General features: G+C 36.3%; 1 protein-coding gene across 7 annotated transcripts in view; it reads left to right on the top strand.

Annotated features, from left to right (window-relative positions):
* Positions 1 to 17,726, top strand: part of MROH1 (maestro heat like repeat family member 1) — a 181,575-nt gene that overhangs the window by 13,143 nt on the left and 150,706 nt on the right. For 6 of the 7 annotated variants that reach the window (XM_031947386.1, XM_031947384.1, XM_031947381.1 and 3 more), the window contains exon 3: positions 17,161 to 17,306. In XM_031947386.1, the coding sequence (XP_031803246.1) occupies positions 17,161 to 17,306 (146 nt within the window). Of the gene's footprint in view, positions 1 to 9,724; positions 9,833 to 17,160; positions 17,307 to 17,726 lie in introns of those variants that run through there. The other variant, XM_031947385.1, reaches the window with a different exon arrangement.

The raw sequence follows: 17,726 nt of genomic DNA, 5'->3' as shown, positions 1-17,726 counted from the left end.
TTTGCCTATAGGAGGTTATATATGTAAGTTGGAACAATAATCATTTTTTACCTTAATTTGGTTCAGAATTTAATGTTATGTTCCTAGCCATAGTCATCACTGAAGAATGCACTACTCAAGCTGAAAATCTTTAACAATTAATTATAGCAACCTTTAGCTGAAGTTCCTTGAATCACTTTCTTGTTGGCCTTGTGTGTTTCTATCTCAGTCATTCAACAGTTCCTAGGAGATTGCCTCCAAAATGATGTGAGAGATTCTCAGAGGATCTAAATGCTTTTGAGATGGCAGATTCCAAGTTCCTGTTGTATTCTCAAACACGGCTGCATGGTATGGTATAAGTGGAAGACGTGTAAACTATCATCTTGCCCTGCTGGGTTTACCATAGGTGGTGAAAACAACATTGGATTAACTAACCTGGCAACCTAAGACCTGTTTTTATAGTGGTACAGGGAATTCCCAGTGAGTAAGTGCCCTCCACCAATGTAGGTTGTCTTTTGCACTGTAACTTAGAATCTAAGGAATTGAGAGAATAAATGACTTGTGGATTATACAGCCAATATTTGTCCCCCAGCAGGACTGAAGCTTTCCTGCATCTAAGGCCAATCCTGTTGCCATTATACACATGGCCTCTCTGTAATTAGGAAGGAGAGCTTTTTGAAGTGTGTTTAGTCAAATCCTTCCATACCCTTTTTAGATGGGCTTTGATATTCCTATATTTACCGTTTTAGCCTTTTTTTTTTTTTTTTTTTTAAGGCAAATTCTTTAATATTATTAGTTGTTAGATGTTAAAGGGGAGACAAATTGATCCAATTTGGTTTCTACCTTGGGTGGAAGATTTGGCTAAATACCTTCTGAGGTACCTTCCAGTTGTAATATTCTAAGAGTTTATAGAAAAAAAAGTTCTTTTTGAGAAGAAGTCATTTATTGATGATTTGGGGATTTGCATAGAAATTTGAAAATGGAAAGAAAAAAAAAGCCAACTTGTTTCTAGAGTCACTTTAAACTTGGACATACAGGAGAGGATGGCAATTGTGCAGACCTAGGTATTCTTCTGTTTCATGTTTTTTAGTTATTGTTGTATAGTAGTTATCATAGGGCTGAATTGCTCAGTTTTAGAGTTCTCGTGGCCTTTGGAGGAATTGTTCTCTCCAGTCTTTAGCCATCTTGAGAAAGCCCTTGCAGGGAACAGCAACACTTGGTATTATACTTTGCTCTATAAACATGACCTACCTTTGCAATGCCACTTTTTCTTTGGAGCCAGAGTATTATTTGAGTTACGCAGTTGGGATCACAGGGTATCTGGAAATTCTCCAATCTAGTTTTATGATGTACTGTTTCTGTATCTTATTTTTTCTCTTGCCATTTTCTACTCGTATGTAGAATTTCAGCTGCTGCTTCTTTTTTTTAATCACTGCTGGCATTCATTGGTTTCTCTCTGATTCTTTCCCCACTAAAAAATTGATTCATTTCCTTCTCCACTGTCAAGTTTTTCTGCCTGAATCTCCCAGAATTTTAAAAAATCCTCTTAAATTTTTTCTCTACTTCTTAAGTATCATTTTGCATACTAGCCCTCATCCAATTTATTCTTAAATTTTTAATGGCTTTTATTTTTAACAAATGCATGCAAAGACAGTTTTCACCATTCATCTGCAAAATCAGATTTTTCTTCCTTCTCTCTACTCCCTCCCATAGACAGCAAGCAATTCAATATAAGTTAAACATATGCAATTCTTCTGAACATATTTCCATATTTGTCAATGCAGTTCTCTTTTATACTTTCATTGATGGTGTTGGAATAGCGGAAATGAGACACCATCACAATTTAGACTATAAATATTAACTTGTATGTTTAGTGATTAGGATGTGGATATACTCTTGTAGTTACTAAGTCATTAATTTTAACATTCTCAATCTAAGTGAAACCAGAAAATTGAAAGAAATTGCAGCTAAATGGAAGTATAGATTATATGCTCTTCTTAGAGAATCATTTAAAGGAGTTAGTGACATTGCCTTTATGACAAGCCCAAAGGCAACACGGAGTATCATTTTCTGAAATGCTTGACTACCTTGTCAAATATTTGTAAAAATGACCACTGTGTAGATCATTGCAGCTTGTGTACTAGCACCTGTTTGGTTTTAAATTTACCTACCTTTGTTATAAAGTATGAGGGGGTTAGAAAAATTCTCTGAATTGTATAGGATCCTTTAAATTAGTACATAACTTACTGCTTGGTGACTTCAGTGGATATAAGGACAGTGAACAATATGTTGGAAAACACAGTGTTAAAAATTATAAAGATTTTGTACTGTGTACTCCAAATTGTGAACTACACAAAATCTCAAACCCACATATGAATACTTTATTCAAGAAGTTGGAAGGCAATTTCTTTTCTTTTCTTTTTTTTATTAAACTTTTTATTTACAAAACATATGCATGGGTAATTTTTCAATATTGACCTTGCAAAACCTTCGGTTCCAAATTTTCCTCTCCTTCCTCCCACCTCTTCCCCTATGTGGCAGGTTGTCCAGTACATGTTAAATATGTTAATATATATGTTAAATCCAACATATGTATACATAGTGGTACAGTTATTTTGCTGCACTAGAAAAAATCGTATCAAGAAGGGGAAAAAACTGAGAAGGAAAACAAAATTTAAGCAAACAGCAACAAAAAGAGTGGTCCATACTCAGTTCCCACAGGCCTCTCTCTGGGTGCAGATGCTTTGCTTCATCACTGAACAATTGGAACTGATTTGAATCATCTCATTGTTGAAAAAAGCCACGTCCATCAGAATTGATTATCGTATAATCTTGTTGTTGCCTATCTCCTGGTTCTGCTCATTTCACTTAGCATCAGTTTATGTAAGTCTCTGCTGGTCGTTTCTTACAGAACAATAATAGACAATTTCTAAAATATATAGAGAATTGATCCAAATTTATAAGGATATAAGTCATTCCTCAATTGATAAATGGTCAAAAGATATGAACAATTTTCAGATGAAATTAAAACCATTTCTAGTCATATGAAAAAATGCTCTAAATCACCATTGATTAGAAAAATACAAATTGAGACAACTCTGAGTTAACACTTCACACCTTTCAGATTGACTAAGATGAGAGGAATAGATAATAATACTTATTATTGGAGGGAATGTAGGAAAACTGGGACACTTATTCATTGTTGGCGGAGTTATGAATTGATCAAAGCATTCTGGAGAGTCATTTGGAACTGCCCAAAGGGATAGCAAACTGTGCATAACCTTTGATCCTAGCAGTGTCTCCACTGGGTCTATATCTCAAAGAGAGCATAAAAAAAGGGAAAAGAATCTACATGTGCAAAAAATGTTTGTAACAGCACTTTTTGTAGTGGCAAGAGACTGGAAACTGAATAGGTGCTCATTGTTGGTGAATGGTTGAATAACTTATGGTATATGAATGTGATGGAATGTTTTTGTTCTATAAGAAATGATCAATAGGATGATTTCAGAGAGGCCTGGAGAGACTTACATGAATTGAAGTAAGCATAGAATGAAGAGAACATTGTACATAGCAACAAGATTATGTGATCTGCTTGATGGACTTTTCAACAATGAGGTGATTCAGACTAATTCTAATAGACTTGTGGTGGAGAAAGCCATTTGCATTCAGAACAACTATGGAGATTGAATGTAGATTGAAGCATATAGTATTTTAGTCTTTTTTTGTTGTGGGTTTTTTCTTTTGTGGATTTTTTCCTTTTTTGTCTGATTTTTCTTGTATAGACATGAGAAATATATAAATATGTTTAAAAGGATTGTACATATTTAACCAAATCAAATTGCTATCTTGAGAATGGGGGGAGATAAGAGAGAGAAAGAGAAAAAAAATTGGAATATAAAGTCTTACATTAATGAATGTTGAAAATTATCTTTACATGTATTTGGAAAAATAAAATACTATTGAGGAAAAAAAGTTGGGAGGCACTGATAAATGCTAAATAACATTATAAAAATGAGATTGCTTTTGATAGGAAATGACTTATTACTAATGTGTTCTCAACCAGTAATCTTTCTACAGTTGGACTCTCAATTTATTAAAACAGGTCACAGTCAATACCAAATGGGAACAGAATAAAAATGAGAAGACTATATAATTAAGGAAATTATAGTCTGGTTCCTTTTTTATGTCCTATTATATTTTTATTTTAAAAATATTTCCCAACATAGTTTAATCTGGTTCTAGAGGGACTTGTAAGATTTCAAGGTCAAGTGCTACTCTCAGCTGTTTGACACCTCTGAAATCAGTGTTATTCTTTTGTATTAATTTGAGTATATTTTTCCAGTTCCATGTAAAAAAAAAATTAATATTCACTCTTTAAAATTTTGTGTTCTAAATTTTCTCCCTCTCTCCCTACCTCCCTCAATGAGAAGGCAAGTACTTTGACATAGGTTATATGTGGATCATTGAAATTATATATAATTTTATACATTATATGTAATCATGGAAAACATTTTCATATTAGTCATAGTGTGAATGAACACACAGACCAAAAAGAAATCCAACAAGAAAAATAAGTTTTAAAAAGTATGCTTCATTCAGATTCCATCACTTCTTTTTCTGGAGGAAGATAGCATTTTTTGTTATGAATCTTTTGGAATTGTCCGAGATCACTGTATTGCTGAGATCATTCACAGTTGATCATTATACAACCTGATACAATCTGATTTCTAAGGTGTTTATCCTAATAAGTGGGAAATGGATATATAACCAGATTGCTTTTATGCAAGTTTTATTGATGTACATTGATTACCTTAGTCAGGCAAAGAAAAGAGATGGGAAAACTACCTCATCTAGAAAACACTTGGTCTTCTAGATAAGGAGAGGGATATGATAGAGAGATAGTATTGATTTGGAATAAAGTTGGTTTCTTCCCCCTCCCTTTCCCCCCTCCTCCCCAGGGAATCACAAATGAATTGTTCTAAATCATTAATCAGAAAAATGCAGGTTAGAACAATTTTGGGTGTTTGTGTCATACCCATCAAGTTGTCAGACTATTGATAAAACAACAACAAAACCAAAACAACAATCAGTGTTGGAGGAGCTGTGGGAAGTCTGGCATGTTGATATATTGTGACAGCCCTGAATTGGTCTGGAAATCATTTGGAATTGTATAAGAAGCCCCTAAAGCTATTCATAACTTTTGACCTCGTGATTCCATTGTTAAGTAGAAATACCACAAGGAGGCAAATGATAAAGGCACTTTATATAGCAATACTTTTTGTACTAGGAAAAAACTAGAAACAGGAGAAGATGCCTGTTGACAGAGAAAATATTGTTATATATATATGTACTGGAATATTGTTTCAGAGAAGTGACAAATACAGGTTGTAAAGAGAAGCACTGAAAGATTTGTGAGTGGTACTAAGTGAAGAGAGCAGAACCAAGAGAACAATGTATATAGGAATAATTGTGATATAAATTATTATAATATTATTGCACTAATATTATATTGCACTAATTAAACTAGATCATCTAAGAATGATTAAGAATGAAATGAGAATAAAGACATGAAACAATGAAAAAGATCTGTGAATATTTTATAATGGTAATTTGCATAGTGCTTTAAGATTTGCAAAGTGCTTTATATGTTATCTTATTTGATCCTTATAATAATGCAGGGATGTAAATGCTATAAGCCATTTTACAGATGTGGAAATTCAAGAATAAAGAAATTAAGTGACTTAACCAAGATGAGATTTTTATCCATAGATTACAGTGTAGATACCACATTTGGATTCTAATTTCAAAATTCTTGATATATACTATAGTTTTAAGAAAGTTATTAATTTTTTAGGGATCAGTTTTTTAAAAAAAATTATGAATACCTTTTTATTTTCAAATATATCCAGATTGTTTTCAACATTTACCCTTGCAAAACTTTGTGTTCCAAATTTTTCTCTCTCCTGTAGACGCCAAGTAATGTTAAACATGTGCAATTCTACTATACATATTAACACATTTATCATGCTACACAAGAAAAATAAGATCAAAAAGGAAAAAAAAATGAGAAAAACAAGCAAGCAAACAAAAATGGTGAAAATACTTTGTTGTGGTCCACATTCAGTCCCCACAGGTCTATATGAAGATGGCTCTCTCCATCACAAGTCTATTGGAATTGGCCTAGATCATCTCATTGCTGAGAAGAGCCACATTAGAATCAGTTCTTAAGGTAATTTGAAAGAAAAGTAGATTTCAAAGACTAACCAAAAAAAGTTACTGAGAAAATATTAAGAATTCCCAGTTCACTTGCTAACTTTCTCACTTGTACAAAATTTTTGTGAAAATTTTATATGCATATACACATATTTACACACATACCATATATATATATATGTTTATATATATATTTTTATATATATTTATACATAGACACATGGAGGGCTTGTGTAGACTTGATGAAAACATGAGAAAAGAACAGGTAGAATTGCACAAGCCGTATTCCACAGCAGATAATATCTTCATAGTTAATCAGAATTACTATTCTCTTCTGGTGCCCCTGCTACTTGAAATACGGTTCTTAAAAGAAATATTCCTCTAGAGGCTTCAGACAAAGATGTGGACTTGAGAGATACTAGCCAGGACCAACTTCTCTCAAGAAATATCCTAGTGAAGATTTAAAAGGATACTTAAGAGCAACAACAGTAGCCAGAACGTGTGTGCTCGTGCTTTTAAATTTGCAGTGGTTTACAAATAACACCTTTGATCCTTTTAACAACCCTAGGAAAGTTGGTGCTAATACTCTACTCATTTTACAGATGAGGAAACTGAGTCAAAAAGGTCAAATGATTTACAAAGCAGGATCTGAACCTTAGATTTTCCTGATTCCAAATCCAGCTCTATCCACTGTGCCACTTAATTGTGTCAATGGAATAGTAATTCAGCAAAACCAAAGAGAAATATCAGAAAGCTCCTCTATTCTCAGGAAGAAAACTAGAAGTCTACTTGTACTCTGGTCAAGAGTATGCTGAAAGGCATATGAAACCTATTTAGTTTAAGGCTACATCTGAAGCCAAAAGAAACTCATTCTAGCCTACAGAAAGGGACCAAGCAGCTCCCATTAGATGACTGTCCAAAGAGACAAGCCAGTTACCTGAAGCAAAGTGTTTGCAAATATCTGGTTAAGGCAGGAGATAGATTCCCATAGGTTACTGCTGATGCTCAAGGATATAGAGATTGAGGTAAGGTGTCCAAGCAGTTTTTGTTGTGGCCCTCCAAGAGGCCACATGTCTGGTTGCCTCTAGAGGGTAGGTCCTAGTTCCACCTCTGATTGCTGTCCTATTAGAGATAAAGAAGCCAGAAAGGGCTTCACGTCCCTTAAGCATATTGTTTTATAAAAAATCACTAGCATCTCGCATAAAGATGATCACAAACTCTCTCTGAAACTCACTTCTTCCATTTCACTCTAATGTGGAACAAACATCTTTAATCACAGAAAACAGTACAAAGGAGATAAATGAGCAAAGGTTGTTACCTGAAAAATCACAAGGGCAGAGGCAACAGGCAAGCTGAGGATGGACCTATGCAGGAGAAAAGTCCCCTGAAAGGATCATCTTTCCCTTGCCAATCTGTTTAACCAATTCCCTAGGCCAGGTAGAAAAAAATCAAAGTGTCTCAGCATAGTTTGAATGAGGTTTAGAATTCCAAAGTGCAGTACCAGGAAAGGTAGCAGTCCCTTATATGCCATTTATGTTGTTAGATGGCTAATTATAGGCCTGGTGTCGGGAGAAGGGGGAAAATACTATTGTTGGAGGATGGGGTTCTTGTACTAGCCATGTATTTTCAAGATGTGGTTTCTGAGGTAGGGATGACTGTTGAGAATATTAATTCCAGTCCTGGTCAATGGCTCATGCTTCTATAGGCAGAGCACCACAAGATAGCAGTGGCCAGAGAGAAAGTAAATCAACCAAGCCAACTTTATCAGGGGGAAATACTCCCAATATGAAAAACAGGGAGGATATACCCAGGGTACAGGGTACAGGTAAAAAAAAATGTACACAGGGTAGGTTTTTCTGGGATTCCGGTTGGAATTAAGTGTCCTAATTTAGTAAAGTGAGATGAGTTTTTATAGAATTCTTATTTGGATTGGGTATGGGGGGAAGAGAACAGGGAGCCTTAACCTAAGGTTCACATCACAGTTCAGGAATTGGTTCTGAATTTGTGCTAGGGGAATGACTTAGGAACTTGTCGCTATTGATGTTCATATTCTCTTGGATAGGAAAAGATGCTTTCAGCCATTATAGAAAGTGTTTGAAAGGTAAGTCAGAGGATTTGTATTTTCCCAGTGGCTTCTTTGTTTAGCAGTGTGGATGGGCTACCAAAGTTTTTATACCATCCCATTCAGAACTGGGAAATCAGTGATAATAGCATCTAGATTACAACAGAAAGAGACTAGAGCCTAGCCACTCTATTCAAGACTGCAGGAGGGTAGTAAAGATTGGCTTTGGTTAAAAAAAAAAAAAAAAAAAAACCCAAACCAGCTATTATTATTGATAATAAGTAAACAAGAAAATTTCCAGTGCCCAGGAAAAAATCCTAGAACTGGAGAGCATTTCTACAATGAATAAAAGTAGAGCATCAGAAAACTAGCCCCTCTGGTGGGAGGGCTCATCATCCGAGCTGCTCATCCACTTTTGGTGACTGCAGCATGCGCAGCAGCCATACCCTAGTAAAATTGTCTCTGCAGGTGGAGGATAACTGACAGGCCTCAGACCTGTAGATGAGTTTGGGGAGCGTCCACCTGATACGAGTGAAGACCTCCCCTGGAGGAGTGGGTGTGTGAGCACCCATGCAGCAGCTAAAGCAGGCCCTTGGGAGCACTTGTAGCTTGCTTAGATGGAGTCACCAAGGTCACCACTGTGTCCTGGACAACACCAGTCATCTTGACTTTTTTATCTATCCCCTGGGCTTAGATGACTTAGGAAGAGAGTGAGGCTGAAGACTTTATGCCTCACTTAATATCCAGTTCACACGCTGCCAAGGGTACCTTCCTCAATGTCCCAGTACGAAGAACAGACAGCGCAAGATGTCTGCTAGTCTGAGCTTGGACAATGAACTGGCTCAGAAGGGAAGACAGAAGTGCAAGCTTCTCTCAGAAACAAAGGCTTGTCATCTAAACATCTGTATTCCTCCATAGAGGCTACATCTCTGCAAGTCAAGGAATACAACAGTCTTTGTTACAATTGAAACTTTAATCAGTTTTAGCCAAAAGATATTCTTTAAGCATAGGTGGTCTTCTATCAGGAGTGATGGCCAGCACTGGTATGCACACAATGTCAAGAAACTTAGAGAAAGGCCCTAAGAACATTGGGTTTGATCCCTTGTGGAAACACATGAAGCCTGTGGACAAGTCAGGATGAGGCAGCATAAGTGGGTTGTCATCTGTACTTTTCTGAGATCACAAATAATTGAAGTTTTTAAATATCTTCAGAGTATGTCCACTATAATTTCTCCATTAACTATCTAAAAGAAGATAAAGATGATGAAGTCTGGTTTGGGGCCCTGCTATATCTCGGAAGTCTCTTTCCTTTATGTGTGACATGGTATGACCCTAACCTGGTTTTCAGCTTGTGTGTTAAAGTTTTAAGCCAGTCAATTTAATAACCAGTGGAATGCTATACTTAAATCTATTTTCGGTGTAATCTTGAAGATATTAGACTTTGATTTTTTTCTACCTGGCCTAGGGAATTGGTTAAACAGATTGGCAAGGGAAAGATGATCCTTTCAGAGGACTTTTCTTCTCCTGCATAGGTCCATCCTCAGCTTGCCTGTTGCCTCTGCCCTTGTGATTTTTCAGGTAACAACCTTTGCTTATTTATTTATCTCCTTTGTACTGTTTTCTGTGATTAAAGATGTTTGTTCTACATTAGAGTGAAATGGAAGAAGTGAGTTTCAGAGAGTGTTTGTGATCATCTTTATGCGAGATGCTAGTGATTTTTTATAAAACAATTTTATGCAAGCTTTGTGAACTTTGGATCAAACCAGAATTCTTCTTTGCTTATGAAATCCTTCTTATATGTTGGTCTAGTCTAATCCACCAAATTTCTTTCTCTTTGTTCTCTTTACCGTCTCTCTATTTTAGCCAGGCTAGACTTGTGGATTATTCTTTTTTGTTTATTTGTTAAATTCTTATTGGTATGTTTTACCTCTGTACTTCTTTTTTCTTTTTTCTATAAAACTGAATCTATGCTTCAATAGTGATACAGTTGGATTCTTCTCATTTTTTATTCTTCTAATCCTGACCAATAATGGATTTTGTTATTATTTTTTCTAGCTCTATAAAGTAATTTCTTAGCCGTTTGATTGGTATGGCATTGAATAAGTAGATTAATGTAGGTAGAATTGTCATTTGGCCTATCCATGAGCACTTGATATTCTAATACTTGTTTAGAGCTAATTTTATTTCCTGAACAATAATGGGACTATTGTATCATCTAGTGTTTGTTTCTAGTTATCTGATAATTCCATATACATATTTCAAACTATAGTTATTTTGCTACAAGAATAAAGTCAGATTTTCAAATTTTTCTAAGCTGACCTTTTTTGGAGAGATATTTGGGCTAAGTGCACGCAGAGTCAGGAAATTCAAATTTGGTCTTAGGTATTTACTATTTGTGTGAATCTAAACAAGTCATTTAATCTCTATTTCCCTCCATTTCTCCCACTGTAAAATTATTTTTACACCTATCTTGCAAAGTTCTTATGATAATCAAGTGAAAAAATATTATAAAAGTACTTAGTACAGTGTCTCTGGCACATAGTAGGTGCTACATAAATGTTTATTCTCTTCCTTTCCATTTCCCTTCCCTGTAAATAGTATTGTTTGCCTTTGGACATTATTCATCAATCATATATTAAATACTTAGCATCTGCTAGACATTGTACTAAATGCTAGGGATGTAAAAGATAAGTAAAACAGTCCTTGCCCTCCAGAAGTTTACATTCTAATGGGAGGAGACAATGTGTACATATGATATGTGCAGAATATCATGACTATGAGGTAGTTTTGGTGGAGAGAGTGTTATTATAGTCTGTATTGTCATCAATTTTTGTCATACATTGCCACTATCCTAGCAGTATAAGTTTTTCTAGCTTTTAGGTCCCTTGGCAAAAGATATTGTAGAGGCTTTTGTATATACAAATTAACAGCCAACAACTTGGCAGCCACAGAAGAGGCAGGCAGACTAGGCTGAAATATTGTGTCTCTCACAGTGAATGAAAGACAGAAGGTGGCAGGGGCCAGGTAGGTCAGGTTACCTTGACTTCAGACCCCATCTTGGTACTCTGCTTTGGACCCTAAATCCCAAAGCACTGGGAATGGCAGTATCACCCAACTTGTGAATGCTTCTTGCAGTTACTGAGGAGGAGAGTAACCCTTTCAGAGAAGAGACCTTCTATCCCTGCCACTGTCATCCTTGGTCAGGTAAACTTAGGAGCTCAAGAACAGCAGCACCCCCAGAACACAGGTTCTACTTCTAGCTTGGTCCTGACAGCTGTGGTTTTTGGAACCTGTCTTTGTGACAATTTCTTCAGCAAGTGTTTCATTCAATCTTTGCTTCCTTGGCAGTCACGGAAAAAAAAAAAATGTTCTCCTCATTAGAATTACTGGTGCTATCATATGGTTCAGCATCAGATGCTGACAGGATTTTATTAATGGAAATGACATTAAAAGAGATCCATTAGCATCTTCTTTGCTTCTGTATCCTAAGACTGACTGGGCTCTTTCATCATACTTGTTGCTGAAGTCTTAATTGGCTCCCATATTATTGAGAGCTTGAAAGCAAGGGCTGTCTTGCCTTTTACTTAACATGTCCTATGCTTAGCACAGAGCTTTATACATAAATGCTTGTTAAAATGCTTTTTCATTCATTTTTGAAATAAAAGCCATTCTATGATATTGATCCTGCAGTAGTCTTTTAGGCCTCTGTGAGTATAAATCCTAATACAGGATTTATAAAACATGAAACAAGCAAGCAGGAGAAAAATAACGTGGGATCAACTGTTGACCCTATTTAGACTTGCTTTGGGCTATAATACTTACAATGTTTAAGGAATCATTGACACTTATTTTGCAATATTCTGCACTTCAATGTTTCATAAGATCTTGGAATTTAGAACCTTAAAGGCTCTCATATGGATGAGAAAACTGAGGTGAATGAAGAGAAGTTCAAGGATGTTCTCAAAGTCCTAGAAGGACAGTATGTCAGATTTGAGTTTGAAGCCCAGATCTTTTGGCTTCAAATCCAGTGCCCTTTTCACTCTATATCCTTCCCACTCAAACCTGGAACCCAGAACATAGCTTGGCCCTTCTAGGTCCATGTGTGTCCTCCTGACTTATCTATTACTTTAGGGGGCAACACCATCCCTCCAGTCCCTCACTTGTGGCCTATGTTGATTCCTCACTGTCTTTCACCTTTCATATCCAGTTTGTTGCCAAGGCCTGTCGATTTGATCTTTGTAGCATCTCTTGAAGATGCTTTCCTCTCCTCTGATAACTTCTGCCACTAGTCAGGCCCTCATAATCTCACACCTGGACTCCTGCAGTAGCCTGCTAGTGGTATCTGCCTGCCTCTTCAATCCATCCTCCATGGACCATCAAAGTAATTTTCTTAAATAAATTTCTTAAATATTTGTGATTTTGAATGCAGAAGTCTTGCTCAGATTCAGGGGGGAAAGGTTTCTAGATGGTTAAAGAGAAGCTGGGTTCTTAATGTTCACTTAGGAAAGAACTGTTTAGCACTTTGCAAGCATTTATGATGGCCTATCTTCTTGAAGCTTATGTGTGAAGAGAAAATAAAATACAAGTTATGTGATTGGGTGTTGGGGAGTATTAGGCCTGGGAGTAGAAAGAATTTTTTCTTGGAAATGATTGGAAAAAAAGTCTTGGGGAATTAAATGCTTTGGTTTTAAGTCCCTTTAAATTGGATTCTAGCTTATCCTTCAGCGTTGTTTCACATTGCTTTCCCACATAAATTGGGCATTTCAGCCAGTTTGGCCTACTGTTTCCTAATCCTGTACTTAACTCTGAAGACACGCATGTATTTTTTGGTGGGCTACTCCTCTTATCTTTAATGTATTCCTCATTTTTTCCTGTTGAAATCCTTTTGCAAAGTTTCAGTTCATGTTACAATTTGATCCACTGATCAACCTGAGATAATATTTGTGAAGTGCTTAGCACCATTCCTGGTACATTAGTACGTACTCTGTAAGAACCGATTTTTTTCCTGCCCTGCCTTCTGCTTCCCTAACTTCCTGCTCAACTCTTTTGAGAGTATATGAGTAACAATAATATTTTATTTTGCTGCTTTATGCTTATTTGTATACATGGCATATCCCCAATATTAGACTTTAAGCTCCCTGAGAGCATAGAATGCATTGTTTTTCATCTTTGTTTCACGAATGCCCAGCCCAGGATGAGGTATAAGTACATATTGGTAGCTAGGTATCTCAGGAAACAGAGCTTGGCTTGGACTCAGGAAGATCTGGGGTCATATTCAGCCTCAGATACTTACTAGCTTTGTAATTTTGGATAAATCACTTAAACACCACCTACCTCAGTGTCCTCAACTGTAAAATGGGGATAATAATAGTACCTACTTCTCAGAGTTGTTTTGAAGATGTAATGAGAAAATATTTAGCACATAGTAGGAATTGAGTTATCAGGGAGAAAATTATGTCATAATAATTCCTCCTAATATCTTCTTCCTAATATCTAACTTCCCTGGGGAAAAGGAGAAATGCCATATTATTGCATCAGTCTCATGCCTGTGGGATGAGAGGAGAAGGTATCATTTCTTTGGCCACCTCCTTGCAAGAAGAGAAGTTCCATTCCATTGCAAGTGATTTCCTTCCTCATCTGTAAACTCTGAGGAAAGTGAGAAAACAGCCTTCCACTGACTCATGACTGGCTACTAGTACCCATGGGGATAGGAGAAATTCCCTTTCATGGAGTACCAGATCCTTCCGGGGAATAGGGGAAAAAAAACATTCCATCAAGTTTCTAACCTGCAGGAGGTATTGGGGGAGGAGGGAAGGGAAATAACACCATTTCTTCAAGCTCTAAATACTTGGTTCATTTGCTTGGAACTGCCTAAGTCCTTGAGAGGACTCTATCCCTAAGAATATGAATATCTAGATATCCAAATCTGTATTGACTGATTAGTTTTTTCCTCCCCACAAAAACTCCCCAAACAACCCAAACTCCTACTAGGAAGAGGAATATACTGGGGTGGGGTGGGGAAGTTAGGAAAAATTTTCTCATGTAAAATCAGTTATGCATGTAGAAGTCTTATAGAAGCAAAAAGGAGATGGGAGAGCAGCTGATGATTTGAATTTCACTCTCATGTGAACTGGTCAAAGAAAACGCATATGCAATTGGATATTGTATATATACTTAACAGTGAAATAGGGAAAAGAGAGACTATATAATATACTTATATATCATGTGTAATATAATTACATTAACATATCATGTAGTTGTTGATTTACAAGATAATGTATTTATATACGTTATACATGTAGTCCTTTTGAACTTGGTCAGTGCAGAAATTTCTTTTGCTTGACTACATGTTGGTAATTTTATTTTTCTTCTCAATTAAGGGAGGGAGATATGGAGAAGGAAGAAAATGGATTTTTTTGCTGATTGAAAACATAAAATTCAATTAAAAAAAGAAAGAAAATCTATCTAAACTCTTCAATGATGGACAAATTCTTCTAGGTCAAATCTTCTACATCCTAGTGATTCTGAACCTTTAGAGGTTATCATTCAAACCATCTCCAGTAACTCATTCTTCTTTCCCCTCCCCCACAATATTACATCCTTAACGCTACTTATACTTTCCTCTCTGTCCTCTGGAATGCCTGGAACATTGGCAACTTGCTTTCATTTTAGACCTTCTCCTCTCCCACTGCTTCCATTTGTTGGCTGTCACTGAGACCTGGCTTCCCCCTATAAACTCCTTCATGGCCACCTTTTCCAGTAAAGGGTATACTGTCACTCATTCCCTTTGGTTCCATTGTCTCTCAGAAATCTTTCCTCTTCTGAGGTTCGCTCAGCCTCTATCTACAACCCCACCACATTCTGGGAGGTCATATCTGCTGATGGCTGGAACATTCTCCTTCCTCCCTCAGAGAGTTCAGTTCGAGGCCTTCATCTGGAGCATTTCAGCATATCTACTGATATCTCCTTAAGCATTTTAACCTAGATCAGCTCCATGACCCATTCCGCTGTCCCACCTCAGTCACACAATGATCAAAATTTCCTTGATTTTTTTCCTCCCTTTCCATGTTTTTGAAACTCTCTTCATCTGACCACAGTGTGTTGTTTCAAATCTCCCTCTGCCTTGCAATGCCAGATCTTGCTCTTTGTTCATTTTGTGACCTCCAGTCCCTTGACATCCCCCCCTCCCAGTTTTGCCTAGTCAAAAACCTAGCCTTTGATTATTCCTACAATCCATCGCCTTTACTCCTACACATGTGCTTGCTGAACTAAAGTGGAGAAAGTTAAGACTGTTGGTCTAACCAGATTCACTACAAATTTATGTTATACAGCAATATTGTGCAACGATCAGCTATGATAGACTTGGCTCTTCTTAGCAATGCAGTAGTCCAAGGCAATTCCAAGGGACTCATGATGGAAAATGCTGACCATATCCTAGGAAAGACTTTTGAAATCTGAAGGCAAATCAAAACATATTATTTTCATTTTCTTGTTTTTTTTTTCCTCCATGGTTTTGTTCCTTTTGCTTTATTTTTTTCACAACACATCTATATGGATTGGTATGATTGCTCACGGATAACATATATTGGATTGCTTGCCTATCTTGAGGGGAAAGGAAGAAGAAAATTTGGAACTTAAAATCATTTAAAAAAAATGAATGTTATACATGTATTAGACTACCTGCCAGCTTAAGAGAGAGAGGGTGGGGAGAAGGAGGGTAAAATTTGGAACAAAAGGTTTTGCAAGGGTCTATGTTGGAAAAAATTGCCCATGAATATGCTTTGTAAATTAAATAAATGAATTTAAATAAAAAAAAAGAATGTTGTAGTATTCTCACCTTTTTTTGTTGTTCTTTGCTTGATTTTTGTATTCTATTTTTTTCCTCTTGATCTGATTTTCCTTGTGCAGCATGATAAATGTGGAGATATATATAGAAGGATTATACGTGTTTAACATACATTGCATTACTTGCTGTATAGAGGAGAGGTTGGGGGAAGAGAAGAAGAAAACTTTGGAGCACAAGGTTTTACAAGGATGAATGTTGAAAACTACCTTTGCATATATTTTGAAAATAAAAAGCCATTATTTTTAAAAAATGAATGTTGAAAACTATCTTTAAGTGTAATTGGAAAAAAATAAAATGCTGTTTATGTTAAAAATTAACAAAAAAATCCAAAATTTATGTTATGTATTCAGGGCCTTTGCTGCAGCAAGGCAATCCTTTTATATATCTATAATTAACTTACTGTGCCACATGCTAGTCATTTTTCATGTCATACATGAGGAAAAATTGAGAACTCTATAAAAGCACAAAATAAAGCATTGAATATGAAATAAGTGATACAATAATATTTTAGTATAAATAATAAGTACCCTGAAAAATCAATAAGAAAGAGGACTGTGATGGAAGGAGTTACTGGGACAGACTTTCATTAAGGGGCTGAGGATTTAAGTAGATGGAATGGAAGGAAGTCTTTTAAGGTAGGGGGAACAGCAAAGATATAGAGGCTAGAATGAGCATGGTGTAGAAGGTTTGGTTTGATTACAGCAGAAATTTGGTAATAGAGTGTTGTGGATTAAGTTGCATGAATCCTGACCATGGGACAACTTAGCTGCTCAGATGGGGAATTTAGTCATGAGTAGCCAGAACCATCCAGAAGAGTGACATGATGAAAAAATCCATTAGATAAGTTGAGTGACAGCTGTTGAGTGACAAGATGGATTGTAGTTAAGTAAAAGAAAAGGCAGGGAGACTAAGAAAAGCTATTATAGCCCAAGTATGGATTGTTGAGGGCCTTGGGTAACATGGCTTTTTGGGGGTGGAAAAAAATTTTGAGAGCAAAATGGTTCATAGACTTTTATGATCCTTGATTCATAAATTCGTCTTGTTACTTTCTCTTTTTCAGAGCTTGCCACTACGTTGATAGATGCAGTCACAGACAAGGATCCTTTAGTGCAAGAGCAGCTTTGCAATTCTTTGTGTTATCTTGGAGAATCAAAAGCTGAAGAAACTCTTAATGCCTGTGATGAGTATCTCCGGCAGCATGAGAAGGTAATATAGCCTTTAGCTTGTGATATGCAAGAAAATGGGTCTGGGAGAAGGCAGGCTTCTTAGGGCAAAGGAAAAAGAATAATTTCCAGGATCTTGTCTTATAACTTCTGAGATTTTTTTCTATTAATACCTTTTCTTCAAAATACATTTCCCTGTCAGGGCTGCCTCATTGATTTTCCACCAAGTTGGTTATGTGTTCCTTTCTTTTGCTGAGGCAACTGGTATTCTCTGTGTATGTTTATTTCTCCTACAGCTAATTTCTTATAGTTCTGTTAAATTCCTTACTTGAAGTAAAACATGATTTTTGGGAAAGTGTTCCCAGGAGGTGTGAGAAGCACTTTTCTATTGTTCCTTAAGCGTAAGTGATATTTCTAGGCTACCTGAGAATACAGAAGTTCAACTTGGCAGGTGCATTTTTGA

The sequence above is a fragment of the Sarcophilus harrisii genome, chromosome 1 (genome assembly GCF_902635505.1).
Source record: "Sarcophilus harrisii chromosome 1, mSarHar1.11, whole genome shotgun sequence".
Lineage (NCBI taxonomy): Eukaryota > Metazoa > Chordata > Mammalia > Dasyuromorphia > Dasyuridae > Sarcophilus > Sarcophilus harrisii.
This window is presented reverse-complemented; position numbering and strand designations above follow the sequence as displayed.